We start from the raw sequence: 27,209 nt of genomic DNA, 5'->3' as shown, positions 1-27,209 counted from the left end.
GCACGGCAGCTTTCCTCTCTGTTAAACCTCACTGCCATACAGTCGATTCGGACTCACGGTGGGGACGGAGCAGAACTGTTCTTCTGTGAAGACTTATGGAAATCAGGCTAAATGCGTAAGTCTTCATTTCGAACCTAAGGACTCTTGTTTAGTTCCCTGTCTGGTACATAATCCCCCAAAGCAAAGCAATAGTTACCGGGCACCTATTAGATATACACCAGGTAAACGCCCTAGCAACCACGCAGGGAAACGCAGGAAAGCTGTACTCAATAGCTTTTCGGTGCGTTCAGGCAATTCTTTTCCCCTCACCCCCACAAACTGGCCACCCGTCGCCCTCGACTCCGCCCCAACCCAAAGGGAGGAGGCGCCGGCACGAGCGGCTCTGGCCGTTGCGTTCGTTTTTCTACCTCCGGCCCTCGGCGCTGCGGGTTTGGGCAGAAGGCTGATGGAGCCAGAACACTTAATTCAAATGGGATTGCCGTCCACGCTGCAGGATGAAGCGCCGCCGGTCAGACGAGGGACTCGCCCAGTTACCAGAACACAGCAACTCCCTCAGACCCTCTTACCTACACAGGGGGGTGGGGACTCTACGTGACCGGCGTCCGGGCTGACCAATAGCTGGTCGAGGCCAAGCAAGCCAGCCAATGGCTGCGGGCCAGGGACTTAGCGCGGGCGGGGCATGCACGCTGGGAGACTCGGTGGTTGCTAGGGCGGGAGGTCACAGAGCGCGGCTCACGGATTGGCCGGTGCCGGAGAAGAGTGAGCAGCGATTGGGCCGCGCCAGGGGCGGTGGCCGGGGGGAAGGCGCGGGCGAGCGGGAGTTCCAGCAGTCGGAGGCCTGTGCTGAGGGCCGGCACCGTCACCATGGCCTCAGCTGAGCTGGACTACACCATCGAGATCCCGGACCAGCCCTGCCGGAGCCGGGGTATGGAACGAGGGTTGGGTCCAGACCGGGGGAGGTGGCCTAAAGAGTCGGTGGGTCGCGGAGGTAGCGGAGGCCCCGCCCCCGCGGCCCCGCCCTCTCCCGGCCCGCCCCCTCATAGGGTCCCAGGGTTCTAGAGTTCGCCCGACTCCGTAAGCCACGCCCCCTTGAAGGCTCCGCCCCCGGAATGCTCCCCGTTTCTGACTTAAGTCACTGTGCCCGAGTCAGGTGCTCAGTTGGGTCCAGTTTCTGTTCTTTCGGTGCAGTGTCCTGGGGGGCGGGGGGCCCCTCATGATTCCTTTGTCTGGGCTTGAGGGATCTGTGTCCCACCAGTTATTTTTCCCGAAGGAACGGACGGCTTCATGTGGGTCGTCTACGCTCATAAACAGACCCAGACCTTCGCCTTTCGTCCTCCACTCTCCTTGACAGTGATTAAAGAATAGTCTGGGAAGGCAAGGAGAACTCGGTTCCAACCCAGACTTCGTAGCTCGATGACCTTGGCCTTCAGCAAACTACTCGCTCAGAACTGAAGTATCGTCATCTGCAGAAGGAACAGAATCGTATTAGGTGTCGTAGGGTGCACACCTGACCTTACTTTGGGTACAGTCCCTAGCAGAGGGTCTGTCATGAAATGAGTTCAGTAATAGCTATTTAGATTAGCATGGTTTTAGCAATAAAGAAACCTGTGTGGGAGGCCCCACAAAATTGTTAGATGCTGTAGTCTTGCCCCAGCCCCGGCCCCAGCCCCAGGCCACTTATGTGTACAGGACGGAATGTAGGCCCTTTGCAGTCCTTGGGTGTGTTTGAGCCCATTGTTGCAGCTGCGAATGTGTCAGTCTGGTTGAGGGTTACTCTTGTTTTTGGTCTCTTTCTATCAACCCTGATGGCCTTTTCTAGCTGTTGTTTTTTTCTGATGACACGTTCAAAGTAAGGGAACCAAGGTTTCACCAGCCTCACTTCTAAACAGCCTTCTGACTGTCCTTTGAACGTTCACCGATGGGGTCTATTCAGTTACACCTCAATCCAACCATGTCAGATCTTTGATCTTCTGTGTTCCTTGTCCAGCTTTTACAACCATATGAGGCTATTGAAAATACCATCACTTGGATCAGGTGCACCTTAGTCATCAAAGTGATAGGGTTGTTTGTTTTTTTTACACTTTAAAGAAACGGCAGATTTCCTCAGGGCCATGAAACTTAAAACACCCACTGCTGTGGAGACGATGCTGACTCAGACCATCCCTAAAGGACAGTGAACTGTCCCATAGCGCTTCCAGGGCAGTAAATCTGTACAGAAGCAGACTGACACATCTTTCTCCCACAGAGCAGCTGGTAGGTTGGGACCATCAGCCTTTCTGTTAGCAGCTGATGCTTTAATGGTTGTGCCACCAGGGTACCACCTCAGTGCCGTATGCCCCTCAAAACTAGTAGCCTTTAAGCCAGGCCAGGGGTCCTGGTAGTGTGACTAGATTTGGGGGGTAAGGGCCGGTATGTTTGGCCTGTCTGGGAATTATGGCGGAGGAGCCTGTGGGGCACTGGACTCGTCCCTCAGTGTCTCTCCCAGCATTGCTTTGCCTCGCCTTCGTGGTTCCAGCCTCACTGCCAGCACTCAGCCTCATATAGTCTACAGTATTGTGGTTCCTCCTATACTACAGGCTCTTCTTATGGAGTCCTGGTGGTGTAGTGATTACACATTGGGCTAGGATCCATGTGGTAGGCGGTTCGAAACCACCAGCATCTCTGAGGGAGAAAGACTGGGCTTTCTGCTCCTGGAAACAGTTAGTCTTGGAATCCCACGGGGGGTCCCTATGAGTCACCATTGACTGGATGGCAGTGAGTACAAGGACCTTCTTGGTGCAAAGAGGTGATCGTTGACAGCTCTTCCTAAAACCCTTCCGTGGCTCCATATTATCCTCCAGATAAAGTTTAGATTCCTTAGCCTGTGGCACTCAAGAGTCTTTCATCATTTAGCAGCCCCTGCTTGCTGCTTTATCACCGTGCCCTTTTACTGTTTAATTTTATGTTCCAGTCATCACAATTCACTTGTGACTTTCCACATGTCTTGCATCTTCTGCCCCGGATGCCCTTCTCCTGCTGCTCCTGACACTGACCTCTGGTTTGCCCAGCTCATTCTCCTGCAGAGTGCCCCGCCCCCTTCCTCAGCATCTGTGACCCTTGGTTGGGGCCTCGGAGGGAAGGACAACTCCTAAGCTTCCAGACACTCAACAGCTTGACTCCAGCCCAGCTGTTTTTCCCTAGAACTGGATTTGATGGTTTATGCCTTTGGGGCTTATGGAAGCAAAACTATTTTTGCAAAGTTTTGAGAGGTGAGGTCAAAACTTACCATTGTCCTTGTAGAATCTTCAGCAGCAATAGTCTCGAGCAGTCTCCTGGGTGCAAGGCCGGGAGGGCAGCTCTTTCTCAGTCCAGAAGGGCAGCCTGGTGGTCCTTGCTCACAGTTGGGCGCTACCTCTTTCTAGCTCTATGGCTTTGGCAAGTAGTGAGCCTCCCTGAGGCTCACATCCCTCTGCTGTATGGTGAGTAGCAATTGAGCCTACCTCACAGGACCGTGAGGCTAAGGGAGAGAGTCACTGGATGTGCGTGTGCCCGGTCCCTTCGTTCCCTGCTCACTGTGACTCCTTTCACTGCTCCAGGAGGTTGGGTCTGGGAATCAGAAGAAATCTCCGGGGGGGTCATTTTGTCCCGCATCCCTGTGCCAGCCTGAGGACATTCATTGCTGCCAGACCCTTCCCTGACAGGATGTGCCCTCCAGTCGTCCTGGCCTGGCGGAGGCACCTGGAATTGTTAGAAAGTGCGTCCCTTTCTCAATCTACAATAGTCGTCAGCATTTGGGTCCTGGCTGGGGGCTCGTTGCTGATGCCCCTGCAGGGACTAACACACAGGCTCCCTGCACGGACCTTATGGTGGGCTTATGGTGGTGGTGGTGGGATAAGCAGGTTGCGAAGTGATGTGGAGACTACAGAGCCAGAGATTTGTCTAAGTGCAACCCCGAGGGAGGCGGTCTCTCTTCCTCTCTCTTCACGAGGATGCCTTCATGCCTTCTGCAAACCTCTTCTAGGGCCATACCTCGGGCTCCCCAGCTGTTTGTCTTCTGATGTGGTTTGTACAGTGCTCCTCCTCCTGACCGGCCCTCTAGGCTTGCTATAGTTCTTCATGTCCCAGAGCTGAGCCCCAGTCTATAGGGCCCCCCAGAAGGAGGTCATACCCTGTGACCTCCTGAATCCGTTTGCTTCCCATCTGCAGCAAGCACCCATTCAGGCTAACCTAGTTTCACAGAGCGTCAGTCCGTAGGGGCCCATTCAGTCACTGGTCAACCGCGGAACAGCATGGACAAGGGGTAGTGAAAAAAGAGGAAGGCCCTCAGCAAGATGAATCGGCAGTGGCTGCAACAGTGGGCTCAGATTTGAGAACCGTTGTGAGGCCTCGTGGGCCGCGTTGTGTTCTCTTGCACCTACGGTGTCTCTGAGGCAGAGCCGAGTCACTGGCACCTAATAGCAGCAGCAGCATGTGGGACGTTCATAGCGGGTCTCTGAAATTCCGTGTCTCCCACATTTGACTATCTTGACCCTACAATAAAGCACTGCGCTGGATGCTGACAGAGAAGTGAGCAGCTGCTGCTGGTATGTCACTTAGTGGGAAGACAACTACACTGTGGGGTCAGAGTTCTGGGTTTTGTGGGGCAGAGCAGACAGCCCAGGATCCTCCTGGAGAGGACCCCACTGAGAGGTCATCACTGAGACACTGAACGGAGATAGGATCGAGACAAAAAACGTGAGGTTAAGAGCGGCTTTGTTAGCGTAGGGAAAGAGCTATCAGGAGGGAAGGGAGAGCAGAGAAAGGGACAGGAGCATTTTGAGCTCCTGTGAAGTTCTGAGACCCAACAAGTTAGGTCAGGGAAACCACAGCTTGTCGGTGAGGCGGTGGGAGATATATAGGGCGAGGTAGGAAGGAATACGTTCACAGAAGGAAGGGAGATTTTTTGCTTGCAGCTGCAGAAACTTGAGTCAGGATGGGAAGTGCCTTTGTTGTTTGCCAACCTGCTCCCTGGAGTGCTGGGACAGGGGCTGCACAACCTTGGTCTGGAGAGATAAGCTCCTTGGAATGTTGGGGCAGAAGATGCGTACTTCCATAGATCATTTATCTCCCAGAGAGGCTGGAAATGGGGGCCTTGACGTTCTATCCTTCTAAGGAGCTGGAGAGGCTGCCTAGTCCGGACCCGGCCCAAACACCCACCAGCCCAAATCTGTGGCTGTGCAGGCCAAGGGGATGTCTGTCTGGGCTTTCCAGGAAGCCGCCCCCCCCCCCCCGCCCGCACCCCACTACTCCTGCCCCTGGGGAATCCTACCCCACCACATACATTCTTCTTCTTGGACCGCGATTTCTCCCACGCTCGCAGGGCACTCCCACAATTCTGTTACCATGTAGGAGTGTGCTTTTGACGGACAGTCGTGCTCACGGTTGCTGGGGCTTGGCCGGGCTGAAGGATTGGGTTCATCTGCTGAGCTAAATGGCTCAGAGTGGCCTCACATCCCAGTCTGCCCTGCCCCTCCTCCTGGGCGGAGAATGATCAGCCAAATCCCGCCCAGGCCCCTCTGCAGCTTCTTGGCAGCCCAGCTTGCCTTCTTAAAGGCACCGTGTTGCTTTCAGACTCAGTAAACATTTCCAAAAACCGTTCGCAGAATTGGCGAGGATGAGGCCCTGGGCCTGGGGCAGGTGGATTGCTCTGAGTGAAAAGAACACCATAAGGGGTCACGAGAGGGCAAGTGCCTGGTTCTAGTTCCTCAGCTTTAGTTAGGGTGAGCCTGCCCTGTTGCTAAGCACTGACCGAGGTCAAAGACAGGTAGATAATCCTCAAGTTTGCCCAGTAGTTGGGAAGCAGGCTTGGGTGGTCCAGACCAACCTGTGGGCTGGACCTGAGACTCTGGAGGACTGCTGAGAGGATGAGCAACAGAGGGTACAGAGCGGCCTTCGGGAGCACGGCCTGAGGAGGGACTGGTGTGCTTTGGGGAGCGAGAAATGAGATGACCACCTCAAGAACTATTATGCCCGAGTCCTCAGACGCTTACGTAAAGCATGACATACTTAAGAAAAAAAAATCTCAAATGTAAAAACAGAAGATGGTTGTTTATTTTAAACCATGGTTTCTTTCTTTCATCCCTGCTAACCCTTCTCCAAGGGTCCTCTTGGTGTCAGGCTCTGTTTTGGGGGGAGGGGGTTGGGGTGGGGCATAAAACAACCCACCGCCATTGAGTCAATTCTGACTTATAGTGACCCTATCAGATGGGGTAGAACTGCCCCTGTGGGCTTCCAAGGGTGTAACTCTTTACTGGAGTAGAAAGCTCATCTTTGTCCCGCGGAGGGTCTGGTGGTGTTGAACTGCTGACCTTGCTATCAACCCACTATGCCACCAGGGCTCCCAGGCCCTGTGCTAGACTCTGACTTTGGGATTCCGTCTTGGCAGGCCCTTGGCAGGCCCCCTTTTCGCTGAGGTCTTTGTGCTACTTCATTGCTGACCATGCCGTCTCTGTCCAGGTTCTCCTTTCACTTCCAAAGAAAAAGAAGAATCCTCATAATCCTCTTGTGAAGCAAGGAACGCTTTTAGCCTGCTTTGTAGATCAGGGACAGGAACTTAAGGGGAAGGTCATGTATTTAGCTCAGAGGTTTTCTAGATTTCAGCTCAAGAGCCTCATGCCGAAGCTTATGCATGCAAAAGTTTCACTTACCATTCAATCTGAAGGTAAGTAAAAAGGTATTGCTATGAAGGCATAGGCCTTTTATTAAACAAAAATGTCCCAATGGGAAGCTGTTGTTTCTCAGTATTCCCTCCATCTAGGTCCAGAGACTTCCGAAGATGTTCCCTTCTCCCTAACCCTTCTTCAAAGACTTCTGCATGCGCTCTTGATTTGTTCCAGGTCAAATGGCAGTCGGGGATCTTTGAGGGACGCTGCTCTGTTCTTTTTAAATGTGCTTTGAGATTGGGGAACAATGAGAAGCCTGAAGGAGCAAGGTCAGGCAGTTGGGTGGATGGGGTAAATTTCCCAATGGAATTCTCAGAGTACAGGAGCGGGTGCATTGTCCTGATTGGAAAAATACATCCTGGCTGCAGCTTTCTTGCCTTTTCCTCACCGGTATAGTTCTCAGTCTCTTAAAACTTCTTTACAAGAACTCCTGTGATCATCTTGCACCTGCTGCAAAAATCTATCAAGATTACCCCTTGGAAGTCCCTGCAAAGAGTCCCCATCACTTCTGAGCTAACCTCTGTCTCTTGAATTCATCTTTGAGGGCTTCCCAACCTCCCTAGAAATACCTAATCTATACAAAAGCCGTTGCTTTATATGGGGTCGCGTATCCATAAACTTGTTACAAAGCTTCAATGAATTGGGAAGGTGGCTATTTGAGTTTTGTTAAAAATTTGATTTTAGGTCAGGAGTTTCTGACCTCAAAAATAACTTTTTGTCCCCCTGGGGCACAAAAAGTCTCTCTCTCTTTTTGAAGGTACCCTAATGAGACTAAGGCCGAGAGGATGGACCCATAGCCAGGCAACTCTCTCCCAGTGGCAGAGCCTTGTTTTAGCACATTTGCTTGGGAACAAACCTGTGCAAGGGTGAACTAGAACCTTAGTAGCAGAACTTTGTGACCTACCCTGGGAGTAGTGCCCAAATACAATTGTTTCTAGCAAATAATTAAGGACAGACAACAAAGAAAGGGGTGTCCATTAAGGTATTTTTATAACAGCAAGAAAATTGGCAACAAAATCATGTTCAATATTGGGAGATTGGTTGCCATAAATTACGAAACATTCTACAGCCGCTCTGCAGCCACTAAAAATGATGGTGTAGAAATATATAAACTGACAGGGAGAGATGTTCACAATATATTGCTCAACGGAAGAAAGCAGATTACAAAACAGTATGAGTCCAATTTTATTAGATATTCATTTCTGCTGCTTCTACCGTGAACATGTATTACTTGTGATAATAATAACTTTGATTTATTGAACTCTTATTTTGTGCCAGTACCATGCTAAGTCCTCTGTTAGTCCCTCTAAGTGGTGATCACCTGATACCACCCGTGGCATTAGCATCCCCATTTCACAGATCAGGAGATGGAAGCTTAGAGAACGTGCTCAAGCTCTGCCTCCTAGTTACCGAGGGACAGAGCCAGAGATTTCTTCTTCTTCTTCTTCTTCCAAATGCCTTGGGACTGGAGATTTGAGCCCAGCTCTGATTTGATTTTACAAAGCAGGCACTCTGAGACTCTCTTCCCGTTTGTTCACTGTCTTGGTATTTCAGAAAGGAAATAAATAAATGGGAATTTCAAACTAATGTGGTTTAAACGTAGGAACGGCAAGACTTTTTCTGGGAGAGAGTGAGAGATGAAGGCTCCCTTTATTCCTCACATTAAAAAATAAACACCAGTATTTGGTCTTTTGATTCTGACTTGCAAATAAAAAAAGCACATATTGGTCCATAGACCGACGCCCCCCCCCTTGCCTGTCAGCCCTTTCCTTTGTCTTCCTACGTGCCCCTGGGACACCCCCATCTAATTTATGACTTGAACTGTTACCCAATATGCGTATCTGCAATTCTTGTTGTATTATCAGTGTCAGGATTGCTTTTCGAGAAAATCTGGAGGACGGGACAACCGTGAGATTGAATTGGTTCATGGTGGGTCCAGTAAGTGAGTCCCGCTGCTCAGCTTAGGGGCTGCTGGGCCTGCATAGCTCCTCTTTGCCTTCGTAACTGCCCTTGCTTCTGCTCACCACCGCTTAGTTTGTTTGTTTTACTCTGTTGTGAAAATAATATCACAATTTTCCAATTTAGCATTGGAAATAACTCCAATTATATCATTCTATTTTTAAAAACTTTTCAAAATCTATTGAAGTGACCCAGATGCATTGTAGAATATGGGTAAAAAAAATTTTAAAAAGCAAGTGAAAGAAATCAGCTCTCTTCCTGAAGATAATTGCTACTATTTTGATATCTTTTTTCTATGCATAAATAGCTAAGTATATATATATTTAAAATTTAAGTTATCTTTGTACAAAGGGTTTTGCAATTTGTTTTCTCACATACTGTATTGTTCTTTTAAATTGTTCTATGTAATAATAATCTTGAGAGATTACAGTATAGTACTTAATTTGGCCCTTCACCGTCATTGGCAATTACCAAATGACTGGGTGGAACTATGTAAATTAGGTGCTTGTGGCCCATCTAGAGGATTGGATAGCTTGCCAGTAGTGTAAATAAGTTCTGTGATACCTTTGTGGGGATGGGACCATGCAAATAAGATGTATGGAATCCTAATGGTTTGGTCATTTTGGTACATTTTGCCACCTAACGAGGCTTACAGCGAGCCATCTTAGAGGTGGACAGAGGAATCTCAGAACCATCCAGAAAGGAGAGCTGGGAGTGGGGCATGTTATCTGAACCTGGGGCCCTACTCTGGGAAACTCCTAGGCTCAAGGAGACAGAGCTGTAACACCAGAGATGGTGAGAGAGGGCGGGAGACAGCAGCAGAGGTAGCCGAACCAGGGGATACTGGCAGGGGAGACTGGGCTCTCACAGAGCCAGAAAGCTGAATTGCAGGAGGCTTATTGGCGGAGTGGAGGTGCCTCTGGCCACTGGACAGAACCAGACTGACAGGCCCACTAAGCCAAAGACATCAGCGATTTTGAGCAGGTTTCCTGGCAAGTGGGGTGCTTTGAGGCACTTAGGCAGAGCTAGAGAACTTGTAACACTTGCCCAAGCAAAGGCCTGGAGCCATGATGCTGAGGCCCAGAGAGTCTTGCCTGGAGGCACAGCTGCCCTGACTGAAGAATTGTAACTTGAATTATTTCTGATCTTGAATTGTAACCTCTTGCTTCCCTTCATTGTCACTATTTTCTGTGAATTCTGTGGCCATTGCAACAAATTATCAAACCCATAGAAACATAGTCAGTGGTGTGGTGAGTGGCTGGTGTCAGAATTGACAAAACATTTGGCAGTCTGACCTCAGCCTCATAGGAGTCAGCTGTGGGCAGTTGATGGTGATCTTGATTCTCTTTCCCCCACGATGAGGTCAGATGTTTCTGCCATACCATTTTGACAAGTGTACCTCATATATCACAAAATTCACTTGTAAAGTTGGGTGAATGTTAGTAAGTTTGTTTCTTAGGGGCCATTGAGTTGGTACCAACTCAAAACAACCGTTTGGACAGCAGAATAAAACACACAGAATAAATATCCTCACAATCATTGTTAGGTCGGAGCCCATTGCTGCCGCCCTGCTGTCCATCCAGCTCACTTTGTTGTCCCTCCGCTGCACCAAGCATGATGGTCTTTTCCAGAGACTGCTTGAAGTGTGTGAGGCAAAGTCTCATCATTCTTGTTTCAAGGAGCAGAATGGCGGTACTTTTCCCCAGACAGATGTGTTTGTTCTTCGGGCAGTCCAGGGTACTGTCGCTATTCTTTGCCGACACCATGGTTACACGCGCCATTCTTCTTCGGCCTTCCTTGCCCCGCATGGGAAGCGCTGGCAAATGCCATAGCTTGGCTCAGGGGCTCTCCGTCCTCCGAGTGTGACACCTTTGCACTGCAGCACTTTAGGTCGTCTGCAGGCCACGACTGAATTCCAGAATGCTGATTTTCATTTCCCAAAAGGAAACGCTGATTCCCTCAGCAGGTGCCTGATAGCCCCTAGCCCTTGGCAACCGTTCATCTACTTTCTCTCCCTATCAATTTACCTGCCCTGGACTTTCATGTCAACTCCTTTTCAGGGTCAGCTACAATTTAACTGGTACTGGTACTTTGCTCGTTGTTTAGGGCCAGACAGCAGTCTCTTGTATGGATAACACATTTTTGTTTACCCATTCACCAGTTGTTGGGCAAATGGAGTGTTCCCATTGTGGGGCCATTCCGGATAAAGCTGCTGTGAACATTCACTCACACGTGTCTGTGTGCATCTGTGTTTCCAGTTCTCTTAGGCTTGGAATTGCTGGGTCACATGGAACGCTGTGCTTAATTTCTTGAGGCACGGCCAAATGGTTTTCAAACGGCCAGTTCCCATTTCCACCAGCAAGGCCTGAGAGTTCCAGTCTCTTCACATCCGCTCTGTGCCAGTGGTTGCTAGCCTCGCCTGAGAGTGAGATCTCACTGTGGTTTTGATATGTGGCTTTTTAAAAAAAAATCATTTTAGTGGGGGCTCTTAACACAATCCATCCATCCACCCATCGTGTCAAGCACATTTGTATATATGCTGCCATCATCATTTTCAAAACATTCTCTTTCTACTTGAACCCTTGATATCAGATTTGTGGCTTTTTAATGATGAATGGGGTTAGGCAGTTTTTCATGTGCTTGTTGGCTATTTGGGTATCTTAGGAGAAATGTCTATTCAAATCCTTTGCCTATTTATTTTATGTGGTTGTTGAGAATATGAGGGAGTACCCCTCAAGAAATGGAATTGTCCCGGGCAGAGCGGAGCTTTTGTAGTGCACATTTTTCCCACTAGATGAGCATCAAGCACCTCGCTCTGAGTTAGTGCACCCAGTGGCATTGCCTGGGAAGGTTCTCTGGTCACAGTGAATTTTTTTTTCATAAAAGCAGTTTCGCTCAAACCTCATTTTTTGTGATTTAAGAAAATAGTATCCTGCTGTGAACTTTTCTTGCTCAGGAAAAATACCACAGGAAACTGCTGTGATGTTGAACACAGCTTACAAGGATAGCTCTATGGAAAAAGCTAAAGTGTACAAGTGTTTTTGTCATTTCAAATAAGGTGAAATGTCAATTGATGACAAACCTTGTTCTGGATGCCTGTCAGTTTCCCTGTTGGCTCTTAGTGCATTTGGAGTTCATTCCACCAGGTCAGACTGTTAATCAAGCTTTCTATTTAGAGGGTGTGAAAAGACAGCATAACAGTGTGCAACAAAAAAAGTCTGATTTGTGGCAGAAGGGGGACTGGTTTTTCCACCACGCCAAGACACCTGCTCACACAGCCATTTCAGTTTGCCAGTCTTTGGCAAAAAACAGCGTGCCACTTTTGCCCCATGCACCTTACTCACCTGACCTCGCTCTGTGCAACTTCTTTTTGTTTCTTTGAATGCAGAGGGACATGAAATGACAGTGATTTGCCAAGGAAGATGAAGTGAAGGAAAAAAAATGAGGGAGGTGCTGTCAGCCATCCAGATGAGTTTGAAAAATGTTTTCAAGAATGGAATCGCAGATTTGACAAATGCATTGTGTAATGGAGAGTACTTTGGAGGCGATAAGGTTGTGTGTAAAAAAGCTTAAATCCATAGCTTAGGAAAAAATCTGGTTTGGGGGCGGGGCATGCCTTGTGCACACAGCAAAACCCGCAGCAATTCAGCAGCGTCTACATGGACATTTCTGATTGCATTCTTCAAGTCTCTCCCTCTTCAACATGAGCTCCCTGCCGCCTGAGGGTCCCTGCCGTCTTTGCCGCTGCAGGGTAAAGCAGGCATTGTAACTGTCAGCTAAGCCATTGTTTGGTTTACAGAAGACGTCAGGGAATCTTCTTGGTTGAAGCTTTAAGGCAGTGGTTCTCAACCTTCCTGATGCTGCGACCATTGAATACAGTTCCTCATGTTGTGGTGACCCCCAACCATAAAATTATTTTCGTTGTTACTTCATCACTATAATCTTGGTACTGTTATGAATCATAATGTAAATATCAGATATACAGGATATATTTTCATTGTTACAAATTGAATGTAACTAAAACTGATTAATCACAAAACAATATGTAATTATATATTCTGAAATATTTATTTCTAATTACAAATAAATGAGATTTTGTCTTGAAGCATGGTGCAGCATGGTTAACAGACTTCACGCCGGGCACTCATATGTGGGCGTATCTGCATGTGGGCAGACCCGCCTGGAGACGGTAGTGTCTCTTCGGTTCCTAAGACCATTGGAAATACGTGTTTTCCTATGGTCTTAGGTGACCCCTGTGAAAGGGTCTCTCTACCCCACAAAGGGGTTGCGACCCACAGATTGAGAACCACTACTTTAAAGGTTAACTCAGACCAATGGTTTTAGGAGTTCGTCCGCCCTCCATGCTCCCACAGCTGGAAATCCATGAGAATTTGAAATTGTGTTCTGCATTTTCCCCCTTTTGATGCAGAATATCTTGCCTGTTTTAACTGGATTATCTGTCATTTCAGTGGTTGAGTTGTATGCTTTTAAAATAGATTCTGACCACAAGCCCCTTGTATATCTAATAATATAGTCTCTCATTCTGTAGGTAGTGTTTTCACTTCTTTGGTGGTATGCTTGGACGCACAAAATTTTAATGTGTGACTGAGCAAGTGGCTTCTTAGTGCTGTGCCTTGGCTTTTCGTCTGTAAAACGAGGATAATAATAGGGCCTTGCTCATGGGGTTATTGTGAAGATGCAATGAGTCATAAGTAAAGTGCCAGGGTGCACAATGCTTTGTATGTTCGCTCTTGTTGCTGTGATTGTTATTCATATTTGGGAGGGTGGGGGGGACAGAACGGGAGGAACAGTTGCAGCTGGAACGAAATGTGGGCACTGAGAGGTTGGTAATGGTTAATAGCCAGGTGGATTGGATTGCCTGCTTAGCCAATGCAGTCTGCCAGGGTGATGGTAAACCATGGAGTCCGGTGGGCATCCAAGCAGGGGTCAGTCTTTAATGCAGGGGCAGCTGCAGCCTGGAAGAGAGTGGGTTGGGGGCGTCAGCAGCAGGGCTGAGGTGGGAGAGAGCTCTGGCCAGAGGAGTGAGCAGATAAAGAGCAGGGGTTTTTACAAGGGGTAGAGGCATTCCTGTCTGATGCGCAATGACAAACACAGCCATAGGATTAGTTTTACTGCCCTATGAGGGCAGTGGGGGAGGAGAAGCAAGGCAGTGCTTTCTCCTCAGATCCCTTCTTCACTGTGACGTACACTCATCCAGCACCTGCCTGCCGAGTCCTTGAATGGGAGCTGACAGACTAAGTCAGGGGACAGGCTTCGAGCACTGTGCAGGCCATGGGCAGGTACAGGTGGGGTCAGGCCACACCACCTTCCAGAATCTTTATTCGATCTCCACTGCTATAGAATCAAGTCCCAACTCTTCAGTGGGGCTTAAGGAACCCTGGTGGCACAGTGGGTTAATGGTTCAAGCCCATCTGCCACTCCTCAGGAGAAAGCTGAGGCAGTCTGCTTCCAGAGAGTTCTACAGCATCAGAAACCCTAGGGAACAGTTCTCCTAGAGTCTTCAACACCACGGCTGTGGTTGTGTAAGTGTGCGCTGCAGGATCAGGCTCCAGACCCACTCTTCGCAATGCTCTTGACCACTGTCCCTCCCAGGACTTCAAGCTGTTCCCCAGACTGGCTGTGTCATTTCCATAGCCCGCTACCCGCCCTGCTCACGAGGTCTGTCCACCAGGGAGGCTCCTGTGAAGCCTGCACAAATGTGCCTTTCTTTTGGGAGCGCCTTCCCTGTCCTGTTACCCTCCCCACGTTCCTGAGATCCCTGGATTCTCCTGGACCCCAGCACTTCCAGGGCAGCAGCGTGTGAGGGAAGCTCCTGCTGCAGGCTTGAGGTGGGGATGGGCATGGTGTGTGGCGCACTGGGTGGGGCCAGCTCTAGGCCGGCGGCAGACCTGGTGGCTTGAGGGATTCCTGGAGGACCTGGCTGTGCTCTCGGGCGAGCTTGCTTTCTGGGAGGAGGCAGGACTGCCAGTCTGGCGAGGGTTTCTGTTGGCGATGTACACCTAGTAGAGAGTCATTCCAACTTGAATGGCTGAAGCCAAGGGGGCCAGCAAAATGGGGTGGAGCAAGTGACCAGTGTCAGTAGCTTCAGCCTCCTGCCAATTGAGTTCCAAGTCCCAGCTAAGGGGGAAGACCCTCTGAGACTCAGAAGAATGCCCCCACTAGGAAAGCAGCATCACTGCATGTGGGGTACCAGTCTCCACATCGAATGGGTCTCAGGGGTAATTGAGGGGTAAAATGAAGGAGCCCTCAGACAAGATAAAGCATGCAAGTGCTCACCTCGGGGACCATCATGCCTTCAGCAGCCATATCTACGCAGACAGAGGGAATATATTTCCAACCAAGGCTTTTATACACTCGGGGCGTGCAAGCCCCCTGATTACGAGTACCCACCTGTGTAACAGGAAGGGGTTGTACAATAGGCTTACGCACGGCAGGAAGGGGATGAATTAGGGGTGTGCATGCAATAGGAAGGGAGGCACTAGGGGGCATACATGTGCAAGAAGGCACAAATGTAACTGGACAGGTGGGCTCTAGAGACAAGATGGCAGCCTAACCTTGGTGGTCCCTGAGTTGGCTTGACCTGATCAGAAGGGAGTGGGCTCCACTAGGGTGGGACAGACTATAGGGTCTGAGTGCTCTAGATGGCAGATAGCCTTTCAGCAGTAGCCCTCCAGATATATAGTCATGGAGCAAGCAGCACCTGAGGGTTGTCATCTGTTGGGGGGGGGTGGGGGGGTGGGAACAACCTGGGGAATAACTTTTCTGTTTCCCACAACTGCTGGGACTGCCGGCCTCTATCGTGGCACATGGCAAGGTCCCCATAGGTGGCAGTGGGGTGGTATGTGCGCAGACTACTGCCCAGTGGTGAGGGTTACCTCCAGGGCAGGGTCTCAGGAGTCCAGCTCTCTACCTCCGAGCTGAACAGTAGCAGGGGTCCGCACCGGGGGTGGGGTGGACTTCACTGGGAGGGTTGCGAGCTGGGGCTGGGGCCCAGTGGGGCAGAGACGCAGTTCCTCCAGCAGAACAGAGGACAGGGGACGGCAGCCGGAGCAAGGCAGGGGCAGATTTATAGCCGCCCGAGTTAGTGCTGTGGGGCTGGCTGTAGTCAGCAGAGGCTGGGACCTGAGGCACCGGGGGCTGCCGCGCCAGCCCGGAATCCTTGCGGGTGCGGGCAGTTAATCTCCGAAGGCCAGAGCCACCGCTGCTACAGAGCAGGAACATTGAACTTTTCAATCACATTAATTTCCACAGGAAATTGTTGTCTTCTTTTTGTCCAAAGGTTAGTGATTTATATTTACCATCCTCTTAACTAGCCTTGAAATTTACTGTTGTCAGGTCACCCCCAGCAGCCGTAAATCTCAGGGTGGCAGCTGAGCATCGCCAAGAGGCTTGGTCCTTGGAAGGGTGCACAATGGCCCTTTCAGGAGGGCAGGTCACTGTCTGCAAACCGTCCCTGCTGGGGACTTCTCCAGTCACAGGGAGATAAGACGAGGTCCGTTCCTGGAGGCTGCTGGGAGGCCGCTGCACCTGCTGCCCTGGCAAAGGCAGCTGATGGTGCCTTTCCATCTCTCCCTGAAGGAAATCGGCTGCAGTGTCTACTGGGGCCTGGGGACAGACTGTGCCCGCGTAGCGCAGGGTGGGGAGACGGGGCCAGAGTTCCTGCCTGTGTGACCTTAGGCAACTAATTTAGCTTCTCTGTGCTTCCGTTCCATTATCTGTAATAGTAGTTCTGCAGCTCAGTCAGTATGAAAAGCCCCCCCCCCCCCCCCCGCTGTCGAGTGGCCTCCCTTTAGATCGCTCTTCCAGGCACCCCGGGTGGGCTCAACACTCCAGCCTTGCGCACGGCTTAGGATGCCTCTGGAAACAAGGCCATTCTGCAACTCTGGATTCCCCTCCCCTGCTTACAGCCTCAACCCTCTCTTCAATCCATATGCTCGTGGGGCGGGGGGGGGGGGCAACTCTTCCCATAAAGGGCCAGTAAGTAAGTACAAGGGAAAATAACAAACACAGTTGTAGGGTTCCGCTCCCACCATGCCTGGGCTTATTCTAAATCAAACACCTGTCAACGTGCCTCTGCCAGCAGCGGATGGCTGTAGATGGGTTTTCTCGGTAACATACTCTTAGTCTCATGAGGGCGCCTTAAAACCAAACACAAAGGTCGCATCAGCATAGCAGCTTCGGAGGGGATCTGCTGGGCCAGTTAAATTCAAGGCAAAGAGGCAGCTCAGAGGTGATGGCCACTGTGTGTTGGGGCTCCCAAGGGCATCTTGATAGATTGTCTTGAAGGACACAAGACGATCGGGGGAGCTTATTATGAAGGCTATTTAAGAAAATGAAAAAATGACGTTGGTGAAAAAAAGACCAGAAATCTTTGGTGGGATTCCCCTCTCCCCCCCCCCCCATCAAGGGCCTTCAAGGGCGGCCCTAAGAGAATTCTGTTGGGAAAGCACACTCCATGCATCCCAATCTTGTCCCTTCAGACTTCGTTTTACTCACACATCTCAAAGAGCATTGACAAGGGGCATGTTGAATCCCTCACACTGCCGCCCTGATGTGTGTGAATGGAAGGGTGCAGAATGCTTGGGGAAGGGTTGCAAAGGGGAAACACCGAGAGGCGTCTAGACCTGCTGGGAGGATCTATGGTATTGAGGAACGACAGCTGCATGCTTTGATGAGTTTGTTTAAGACAGGTCTGATTTTATAGCATTGCTTTTTGACTGGTCCTTGTAATTTAGGCTATGCACGTGATACAGAGGAGCCCTGGTGACATAGTGGGTTATTTGCTGGCTATGAATGTCCAGGTCAGCAGTTTGAAACCACCAGTTGCTCTGTGGGAGAAAGATGAGGCTTGCCACTCCTGTGAAGAGTCACAGCCTCAGAGCCCCCCAGGGGCCATTCTCCTCTGTCCTATCGGCTGCTAGCAGTCAGACCAGCTCAATGGCAGTGCTGTTAGAAGTGACAACACTGCTTAACTCTGTTGTTTTAACATGAAAGCAGCCACAGGCAGTACATAAATGAATGAGCATGACTGTGTTCCAGTAAAGTTTTATTTTTAGGCACCTGTATTTGAATTTTATATCATTTTCACCTGTTACAAAATAGTGCTCTTAAAGAAAACACTTAAAAATGTGAACCCATCCTTTGTGGACCACACAGAAGCAGGCAGCAGGCTAGATTTGGGCCTGCGGGGTAGTTTGCGGCCTCCAGGGTTGAAGGTGGAAGGCACGGGGTGTGCGTGCCTTACCTGGGTTACATCTTTGAGCCCCTAAAGGTGTCCTCAGGGGGGTTTTCCCATTGATTTCCATATACCTCCGAGAAGCCTGCAGAGAATCAGGCAGGGCAGGCAGGGAGCGGGGTCTGGTGCAGGCAGTGGTGGCGGCCGGCTCTGGAGTGGCCAGTCACACCCACGCCAACAGCCAGCCTGTCTGTTGTTTCAGAGAGCAGCCCAGAGGAAGGGAGGAAGGAGGAGAGCACACGACAGCCGGTAGTGATTCTCTTGGGCTGGGGTGGCTGCGCAGACAAGAACCTTGCCAAGTACAGCGCCATCTACCACAAAAGGGTGAGTACTGCAGGCTTGTGACACCCATTGAGCTGGGGCCTTACCACCTGCTTCTGCTGGGGGAGGGGGGAACTCCTAGCTGTCATCACCTCTGGTATGGCCAACGTGGGGATGGCACCTAACCATCCTTTGGGGAAGATAATCCTCACAAGGGTGTCCCCGCCTCTGCTGCCCATCCCGTGGCTTGGCCTAGCCCCTGCAGCCCGCTGGCCTACTTCTCTGCCGCCCCCTGGCTCCCACAGTGGTCAGCTCAGCCTGGATGGGCTCCCCAGTTATGGGATCCCTGTTGGCCAGATGATGCTATTCTATGCTGGGCATGCTGGGCGGAGCCTGTACTACCAGAACTTCCTCCTCTGACTAGGGGGGCTCCAGCCTGAGGGTCGGCCATGGCATCTTTTGAATTCCCAAAGGAGAAAGGTGTCTTGCAAAATGATGTCCTGAACTCCACCAAGACTTGGATGTAGACGTGGAGGCCATCAGAGAGGGGCCTGAGGGGTCTGTTTGTCCCTTCTGCCTTTGGCCGAGGTCTGGCCTTTCCCTCCATCCAAGCAACCGCCCAAAGGGTCCACAGTGCACACGGCTCCAGCACAGCAGGGAGCCTTGGGCTGAGGAGGAGTGGTAAGCACCTGGGAGAAAGGCCCAGGCAGCAGGTCCCAGCCATGCCCACTGTCACTCTCCCTCATGCCTCTGACCCTGTCCACGCTGTGTGGTGGACCTGGAATGGGAGTGGGGTGAGGGACATGTTGACTGTGAGGTCTCCCTCCAAACAGCAGGTGGCTCTACAGGTTGCCTCACTCTGCAGATAGTTTTCACTGTTCTGAGTTCTGCCTCCTGAGCGCGCCTCATCTGTCCGGTCTCTGCTGGACTAAGGTCCTGGAGGACAACTGAGGGACAGCAGAAGTTGGTTGGGACTAGAACAGAGGAGGAAAGAGGGCAAGGGCAGGCGATGAGGCTGGGGGTCCTCAAGCAGGGGCGTGGTGTTAGGAAAAACCCTCCATTTGGAGTGGGGCAGGTTAGAGGGTCTGTGATAGGGAGGCGGGGGTGAGGCAGGAGAGGTTGCTGTGACCCAGGAGAGCAGTTGGCCAGGACCAGGATGTTGGGCCCGTGCTGCAGGTGGAGGCAGGTGGCTTGACTGAGGAGTTTTTAGGAGGTGGGATGGCTGATAACTGATAGCAATGCTGGCCGTATAACCCCCTCGAGGGGGACCAGTAACAGAATTGTAGGTGAAAGGATACTTCGGATGGTGTAAGATATGAAATAATAACAAAATATAATATATTAAGAGTTCATGAGGGGTAAGGGGGTGGAGGAAGGGAATAAAGAAGAACCTATATCAAAGGGCTCAAGAAGAAAGATGTTTTGAAAATGATGATGGCAGTATCTGTACAAGTTCGCTTGATATAAATGGTTCGTGGATTGTGATACTATCTGTGAGAACCCCCAATAAACTGATTTAAGAAAAGAGGTGGGATGGTAGTTTAAGGAGAGACTGACTGGCTGTGAGGCTGGGGTCAGGATCACAGCCAGGCTAGGCAGGGGCAGTTTCTGAGCCGAGGGGATAATCCCAGGGAACACTAGAACAGCTCAGGCTGGGGGTGGGGGGTGGGTGAGACCCCCAGTGATGAGGAGGGTCCCACAGATGAAAGGAGGTGGTGCTCACAGCTGGAGCATCAGCCCAGAGAGTGGGGAGCATCCACGGCAAGTCCTGGGCAGGTGGACCACTGTGGAGGGAGTGGAGACAGCCATGGCTGGGTGGAAGGTCCCAGGGAGGACAAGGGCTGCAGTGCTGGTGGAGGGGCTAGTCAGGGACAGGAAGACAGGATGGGACCTGGGAGGAAAAAAAGCTTCTCCAAATCAAACTCATAACACTTAATTTTCAAGAAAATAAAACATTCTATCTCCCCAGCTCCTTTGCTGTGTGTGTGTGTGTGTGTACCTTTTCCTCACCTAAATGAGAGTCGCTGTTTAGTATCTGACTTTTTCCAGATCCTGATCTTCACCTCCCTGGGCTAACACATGTCCATTCCATCTCCTTTCCATCCAGAGTGTCTTTTACAACTGATTCGCCCAAACCAGGACCCAGTCCCAGATCCTACATGGCATCTCGTTACTTGTTCCCGAAGAACGAAACCAAACAAAAGCCACCTGCCGTCCAGTAGACACCGACACATAGCGACTCAATAGGGCAGGGTAGAACGGCCCCGTTGGGCTTCCAAGGCTGTGCTTTTGAGCAAACATTAAATCGCTCTTAAGAAAGCAAACAAACCAAAAAAAACCAAACCAACATGTTAAATCCAAGCAGTCCCTTTCTGCCTGGCACTGCCTCCTTGAAGAGTGGAGGCCACATGAGATGAAGGGGTAGGTGTTCCTACCTGCTGCTGGCAGGCAGGCTGAGCAGCCGGAGCGCCGGGTGAGCTCAGTAAGAGCGTGCAGAAGTCAGACTGGAGTGAGTGTCAGAATGATTCTGGAAATTTGTCTGGGAGACGACGAGTTGGGGGGCGTGTGCTTAGGAGAGAGCATCGTGGAAAGACGGAGCTCTGTAGTGAGGCTGGTCTGAGCTGGACGCTGGAGCAAGGACGGCTCGGAGAGGAGAGGAGAGGAGAGCGAGGGATGGATTGGAGGAGCAGGGCCTTGGCCTGGGACCCAGCACTGTGAAGGTGGAAGGATGGTCAGCTTAGGGCGGGTGGCGAAGGGACTGGGATCTGAAGGGGCAGAGCCGGGCCCTTGGCACAGAGACTATTAGGAGTCTCTGCACTAGGAGGTGGCCGACCAGAGGTGCCCAGACCACTGGACTGTCGGGAAGCCTGGTGTGTGTGTCCATTCACGGGAGTGCTCGCTGTTTGCAGGGCGGCCATGTACCTGCTGTCTGCTTTCTGCTCAGGAGCACTGTTCTGCATCTGGGTGTGTGCACGGGTGCCTGTGCCCAAGGGTGCACATGCAGGGCTGTGTCCACTCCCGCAGGGAGTGCTGCCGATGAGGTCAGCAGGGGCACGCACACTCGTGGGAAGGGGAAGTGCTTTGTGACCACAGACTGGCAGGGACACAGGTACCCCTGTCTACTACTGGGCGGGTGCCTAGTCCCAGGAAGTGCCTTTTGTGTGTGTGTGCACAGACCTGAAGGTTCGCACAGCAGTTTGTACCTCCCTGTGCTTTGTGTGGCTGTGTCCAGAGCTGTATTCTTGGGTGCTCCCAGGTGTGCACCCATGCGTGGTAGATGGGCCAGGCGTCTTAGTCTTAGGACGTGTGTGTGTGTGTGTGTGTGTGTGTGGTGGCAGCGGTGGCGGGGAGGTAGGTTGCTGTGTGTAGCGGGGGAGGGCGACATTCCCCAGCCCTCTCTCTGGGAAGTTGGAGCAGAACACTGGGGAACTGCCCGCAGCTCGAGACTCCTCTCCTCAGCATCCCTGGAGTGCTGCGTAGCCGCTTCAGACTTCAGGATTTCGACCACTAATTACTGCTGCTATTGGTCGAACGTTTTATTTCATGTCAGGTGCCGTTTTGGGCATTTGAAATACAGGTTTGCATTTTCTTTTCTTTTTTTTTTTACATTTTATTAGGGGCTCATACAACTCTTATCACAATCCACACATATACATACATCAATTGTGTAAAGCACATCCGTACATTCTTTGCCCTAATCATTTTCAAAGCATTTGCTCTCTCCACTTAAGCCTTTGCATCAGGTCCTCTTTTTTTTCCCCCTCCCTCCCCGCTCCCCCCTCCCTCATGAGCCCTTGATAATATTTAGATTGTTATTTTGTCATATCTTGTCCTATCCGGAGTCTCTCTTCCCCCCCTTCTCTGTTGTCTGTCCCCCAGGGAGGAGGTCACATGTGGATCCTTGTAATCAGTTCCTCCTTTCCAACCCACTCACCCTCCACTCTCCCAGTATCTCCCCTCACACCCCTGGTCCTGAAGGTATCATCCACCCTGGATTCCCTGTGCCTCCAGCTCCCATATGCACCAGTGTACAACCTCTGCCATATCCAGTCCTGCAAGATAGAATTCGGATCATGGTAGTTGGGGGAGGAAGCATCCAGGATCTGGGGGAAAGCTGTGTTCTTCATCGGTGCTACATCACACCCTGACTGACCATCTCCTCTCCAGTGGCCGACAAATGGGCTTTGGGTCTCCACTCTGCGTTTTATTTTCACCCAAATCATCCTATCCTAGTTGACAGAGGGGGAATTGAGATCCAGAAACAACAAGCACATTGCCCATTGCCCATCTGATTACTAAGCAGTGGTGCCAGGAATCGAAGCCGACTTGCTTGGTCCCAGGGCTGCCCAGCTCACACCCTCCTGACAAAGGGGCCCCATGGCCTTGCGGACAGGTCACTGAGAGGACACTCGACCAGGCAGGGTGGCTTTGGCTCGCTGATGGACAGATTAAAACGGGGACTAGAGTGGAGAGTTGGGGGTACACTTGACCCAGGCATCGCCACATATGGAAGCCAGGAAGGGTTCAGGCCCAACTCCTGGAACTGGAGGAGCAACAGCGTTTACTGTATTTGAAATTGCAGGGCAAACAGGAGGAGGGACCCCAGGCCTCAGAGCCAGACAGACTTGGGTGTTCAGGGTTTGACTCAAATGACTGCTGTGGGCTGGGCCAGGCTGGGCTGCGGGGGCTGCTGGTAGGGAGAGGGCAGAGGGGGAGCTTCTGTGAGGTCAGATGAGGTTGGAGATTGAGAAGGCTCCACAGGCTCTCTGGTGGGCAGGTGGGGGCTCCTCCTGTTGAGTCTCAGCCCAGGGTTTCCAGAGCATGCTCTGGATTCCAGGCCCCAAATACCATCCCGGGCTGTGGGGCTCTGGTACCTTGAAGTGAGGACGACTTCAGGACAGGCCTTGGCTGTGCTGCTGTCCACTCCTGGAGGGCTGTGTGTCTGGCTGTGAGTGGTGGCTGCAGCCAGGCTGAAGCGGGACCTGGAAGGGATGGGTAGCTGGACCCCTCCGACCTTCGCTCAAAACCCACCAGCCCCTGCCCCCTCGGACCGACCGAGCCTGTCTCGTCTCCCCAGGGCTGCATCGTGATCCGATACACAGCTCCGTGGCACATGGTCTTCTTCTCCGAGTCCCTGGGCATCCCTTCACTGCGCGTTTTGGCCCGGAAGCTGCTCGAGCTGCTCTTTGATTACGAGATTGAGAAGGAGCCCCTGCTCTTCCACGTCTTCAGCAACGGGGGCGTCATGCTGTACCGCTACGTGCTCGAGCTGCTCCTCACCCAGCGGCGCTTCTGCCACCTGCGTGTGGTGGGCACCATCTTCGACAGCGGCCCCGGGGACAGCAACCTGGTGGGGGCTCTGCGGGCCCTGGGGACCATCCTGGAGCACCGGGCTGCCGTGCTGCGCCTGCTGCTCCTGGCGGCCTTCGCCCTGGTAGCCGTCCTGTTCCACATCCTGCTCGCTCCCCTCACTGCCCTCTTCCACACCCACTTCTATGACCGGCTCCAGGACTCGGCCTCTCGGTGGCCCGAGCTCTACCTGTACTCGCGGGCCGACGAGGTGGTGCTGGCCAGGGATGTGGAGCGCATGGTGGAGGCGCGCCAGGCACACCAGGTCCTGGTGAACGCCGTGGACTTTGTGTCATCCGCCCATGTTAGCCACCTCCGCGACTACCCCACTTACTACACCAGTCTGTGTGTCAGCTTCATGCGCAGCTGTGTCCAGCACTGAGCGCCCCGCCTCACCACACCACTGCTCCCCAAATAAAGACCACACCTGACACCGTGGGGCCCTCTTCTGCCTCAGCTCCCCGGGGTCCTTTGAGACCGTGTGGACCCCAAGTATGAAATTCCTATGGGCCTCCGTCCAGGGGGACTCCTGGTAGATAGACTCCCAGCCCCCGGCTCCCTGGGAGTAGGGACCCCTGTGCAGGTCTCTGTGGGAGCCTTGCCCACTGGTTGTGCTTCCCCACGTGCAGAGCAGGCTGCCAGTCCCTGGGGCACCTAGGTTATGAGGGGCTTTCCAAGGGCGCAGGGGTGGGGATGAGCCCAAGGTGGATCTTGTGGTTAGTGCCACAGGGCCGGCCTGGGCACAGCGACTGTCCTCTGAGCTCTGGGGTCCCAGAAAGACCAAACTGCCCAACAAAAGCCACATATCCCGAGGGGTCCCCTCTGGCAGTTCTCACAGGAGCCTCTCAGACACTGCCAGGGCGTCTGAGGCAGCAGCTGAGGATGCTGCAGAGAGCGGCCTGCCCAGGCCCCTCAGCCTTCAATGGAAAGTCACTGGACCAGGGCGGGCAGGGAGGCAGCAGGAAGCTAACAGGCATAGACTGACACCCACCCACTTGGATACCCTCAGGGCAGGGGGTAGACTCGGCCTAGCACTGTGCCATCAATCATTCTGCGAGTCACTTCTGGAGTAGCATCAGAAACCAAAGCAAATCCCACTGCTGCCAATTCCAACCCCTAGCAACTCCGCAGGGTGGAGGAGAACTGCCCTATGGGGTCCTGGGAGCAGACAGCCTACACCTTTCCCAGAGAAGCAACTGATGACTTTGAACTGGCAGCGCAGTGCTGCTCTCACGGTGCCACCAGGGCTAGGCTGTTCAGGGAGTCCTTGATTGAACGTGATCAAGGGGCTTGGCGACAGGGCTGGGCTTTCAAAGTTTGGCAGTAAGGAGAGGAGATAGCTGGAGAAGCTCTGGGTTAAGGGGATGTCCCCATGGGCCAAGCTCTGGCTGCCTCATCCCTGAGTCCCCACTGCAGTAAAGCCTGTGGTGGGTGGCTGCGTTCCTAGCCATGGCCAACAGGTGGCAGTGCCGCCTGTGCCGTGAGAGCACAGGATTCCCACAGCTGGGCAGCCTTCAGTGGATGCCCTCACTCTGGGTTAATGGCCCTTATTAGAGAGCACACGGCTCCCAGGTGGGGGTAACCAGCCATCGAGGACCCACTGAGCCCATGGCAGGGAAAGGGAGAGCAGAGACATCAGAGGAGCCGGCCTGGTGGGCATCAAAAGCCTCTTCATTTCTCCACCGGCCTTGTCTCCCATCCACTCCTTTCCTCAGCCTGCTGCTTTCCCAAGCCCAGCAGACTTCCTCCCTGGCACCTTCAGCCCCAGGATCCTTTGCGTCTCGATACTGGATGCCATCCAGCTGGGCACGTGATTGTGAAGGGCTTTCCCAGGCTCCAAATGGAGATTTGTCACCTGGGTGCAGAGGGAGCCAGTCCTGCCATGCAGTGGTGGGCATCTGGGATAATAATTATTGGGAGGGCAAGCCTGAGGACGTGCCCAGGACGCTCGAGTGGTGGAGCTGCTCAGGGGCCTTGCATTTTAACAGCTCTTCACTCCAGCGTTGTTGCAGGTGAGGACTGGCTTCCGGCTCCGAGGCTGCTGTCCCACCTCACTTCATGGAGGATGGGTACCGGGGCAGTGCGGGCCAGGGCTCTGGTCATATGCTAGCTGCCCAGCTCCCTTCTCTTCTCCAGGGGCCTAACAGGACTGCCACCATTTCTATGTGAACACTTGGGCGGGGCCCTGGGGTACTGCGAGGGAACAACGAACCTAACCCCACCCCCAAGGGACCTGAGATGGTTGATCCCGGTTTAGTCTCCGGAACCTTTCAGGAACAGGGAGGGAGGGTCCAATGCTCTAGGTTGGGGGATTGAGCTTACAACCCCTCTTGTACCCCCAAGCTCTGACCTCTTCTGTGATTAATGAGCTGACGATTCTGCATCGATAAGGAATTAACCTGGAGCCCCTACCCATCAATAGTCAGGAGCCCAGACCTGCCCTGCCCCCCACCTCACCCTTCCAGCCAGAGCACCCAGCCTGGCTTTACAGACCCCAGCAGGTGTCTGCTGCACTGCTGCCGGGGTTAACCCCTTGACTGCCCTATTCAGCCCCATCACCGGCCCCTCCCTCCACACACAACAGGCACACACACTGCATCAGTTGTTTATATTTGTTTAATCCATGTCAAACGTAGTTTACAAAGGGAGAGGACAAGTACCTTTGTATAGAATATACAGACACAGCATCACACCATGGGGCCCCGAGAGGAGACACTTCCTGGGAGCAGAGCTCTGATCCCAGGGGCAGTTCTTGGGAGGAGCTGGGCAGCCAGGTGCACCCGCATCCAGCTGTACTGCCAGCCCTGGCTTCAGCTCGGTGCCCATCCCTGCCCACAGCTCTGAAACAGAGCCCCATGAGCTAAGACTAAGGAGAGGACCATGTCCCTGGGGGCGTGTGCCCCATGTCCGGGAGGAGAAATATACACCACTGAACACCGAGCACATGGGAGAGGGAGGGACACCATGGAGGGGAGCGGGGAGGCAGGCACCCCAAGAGGTGGGTGGGCCGAGCCCCCAGCCAGCCCTGAGGGAGGCACTGCTTCAGATATTCTTAAAAAAAAAAAATCATACAACCAAGGGGTGGGGGGGAGGGGTTGTCCCATTTATACACAACATTGTAAACATACACGGTCTATATTACATGTGCTTCAGTCTGGTGTTTGCATGTCTGTCTGTCCATCTGGTCAGTCTGGGGGCTGGATCTCAGGAGCCTTACTCCCCTATCCTCCACCACCCCTTGCTTCATCCTGGGCATTCTAGAACAGCCGGCAGGGCCAGGCCGCAGCTTCCACTCTGGCTCCAGAGTCCTGTGTGTATGTGTGTGTGTGTGTGTATGTGCATGTATGTACACGGGGAGAGGCTCACTGTCACAGAGGCTGGGACAGGTGGGGCTGCGGGAGGCGAGGCTGGAGAGGGGGTGCGCTCACAAGTAGATCCTCCGCAGGTCCCCTGGCGCTGTGATCGTGTTGCACTGTGGGCAGAGCTTCTTGGCGCCCTGTAGGGAGGGCAGGGGAGGCGTGGGTTGCACACGGGGCCTCCAGGCCTCACAGGGGCACCCTGGCCCACAGCCATGGCTCCTGCATTGCAGTGTTAGGCCCTGGTCCTCCCTCTCAGCCCCAGCTGCACAGGCAGCCACTGAGTTGGGGGGTGCCTGGATCAAACCGCCTGGCCAGCCCCGCAGCAGGAGCCCCGGTAATGAGAAC

General features: G+C 52.6%; 2 protein-coding genes across 5 annotated transcripts in view; one reads left to right on the top strand and one right to left on the bottom strand.

The window, feature by feature from the left end:
- The first annotated feature begins 798 nt into the window (after positions 1 to 798).
- Positions 799 to 26,584, top strand: TMEM53 (transmembrane protein 53). Of its 2 annotated transcripts, XM_075555344.1 has the most exons (3): positions 799 to 925; positions 18,098 to 18,219; positions 23,234 to 26,584. In XM_075555344.1, exons 1-3 carry the CDS (start codon positions 865 to 867, stop codon positions 23,885 to 23,887), a joined length of 837 nt encoding a protein of 278 aa, XP_075411459.1. In that variant the 5' UTR covers positions 799 to 864; the 3' UTR covers positions 23,888 to 26,584. The 2 variants fall into 2 exon arrangements, with proteins under 2 accessions (XP_075411459.1, XP_075411468.1); XM_075555353.1 differs by lacking the exon at positions 18,098 to 18,219 and having other exon boundaries at positions 821 to 925.
- The window catches only part of RNF220 (ring finger protein 220), a 264,994-nt gene continuing 263,894 nt past the window's right edge, over positions 26,110 to 27,209 (bottom strand). For all 3 annotated transcript variants that reach the window (XM_075555314.1, XM_075555322.1, XM_075555330.1), the window contains one exon: positions 26,110 to 27,001. In XM_075555314.1, the coding sequence (XP_075411429.1) occupies positions 26,930 to 27,001 (72 nt within the window). In that variant the 3' untranslated portion in view covers positions 26,110 to 26,929. The remainder of the gene's footprint in view (positions 27,002 to 27,209) is intronic.

The sequence above is a fragment of the Tenrec ecaudatus genome, chromosome 1 (genome assembly GCF_050624435.1).
Source record: "Tenrec ecaudatus isolate mTenEca1 chromosome 1, mTenEca1.hap1, whole genome shotgun sequence".
Taxonomy (NCBI): domain Eukaryota; kingdom Metazoa; phylum Chordata; class Mammalia; order Afrosoricida; family Tenrecidae; genus Tenrec; species Tenrec ecaudatus.
Note: the sequence above shows the minus strand (reverse complement) of the source record. Positions and strands in the feature narration are given on the sequence as shown.

Coding starts and splice junctions, on each gene's coding strand:
- TMEM53 (XM_075555344.1), top strand. CDS start 865: ATGGCCTCAGCTGAGCTGGACTACACCATCGAGATCCCGGACCAGCCC. Junction 926..18,097: donor CCAGCCCTGCCGGAGCCGGG/GTATGGAACGAG, acceptor CTGTTGTTTCAG/AGAGCAGCCCAGAGGAAGGG. Junction 18,220..23,233: donor GCGCCATCTACCACAAAAGG/GTGAGTACTGCA, acceptor TCGTCTCCCCAG/GGCTGCATCGTGATCCGATA.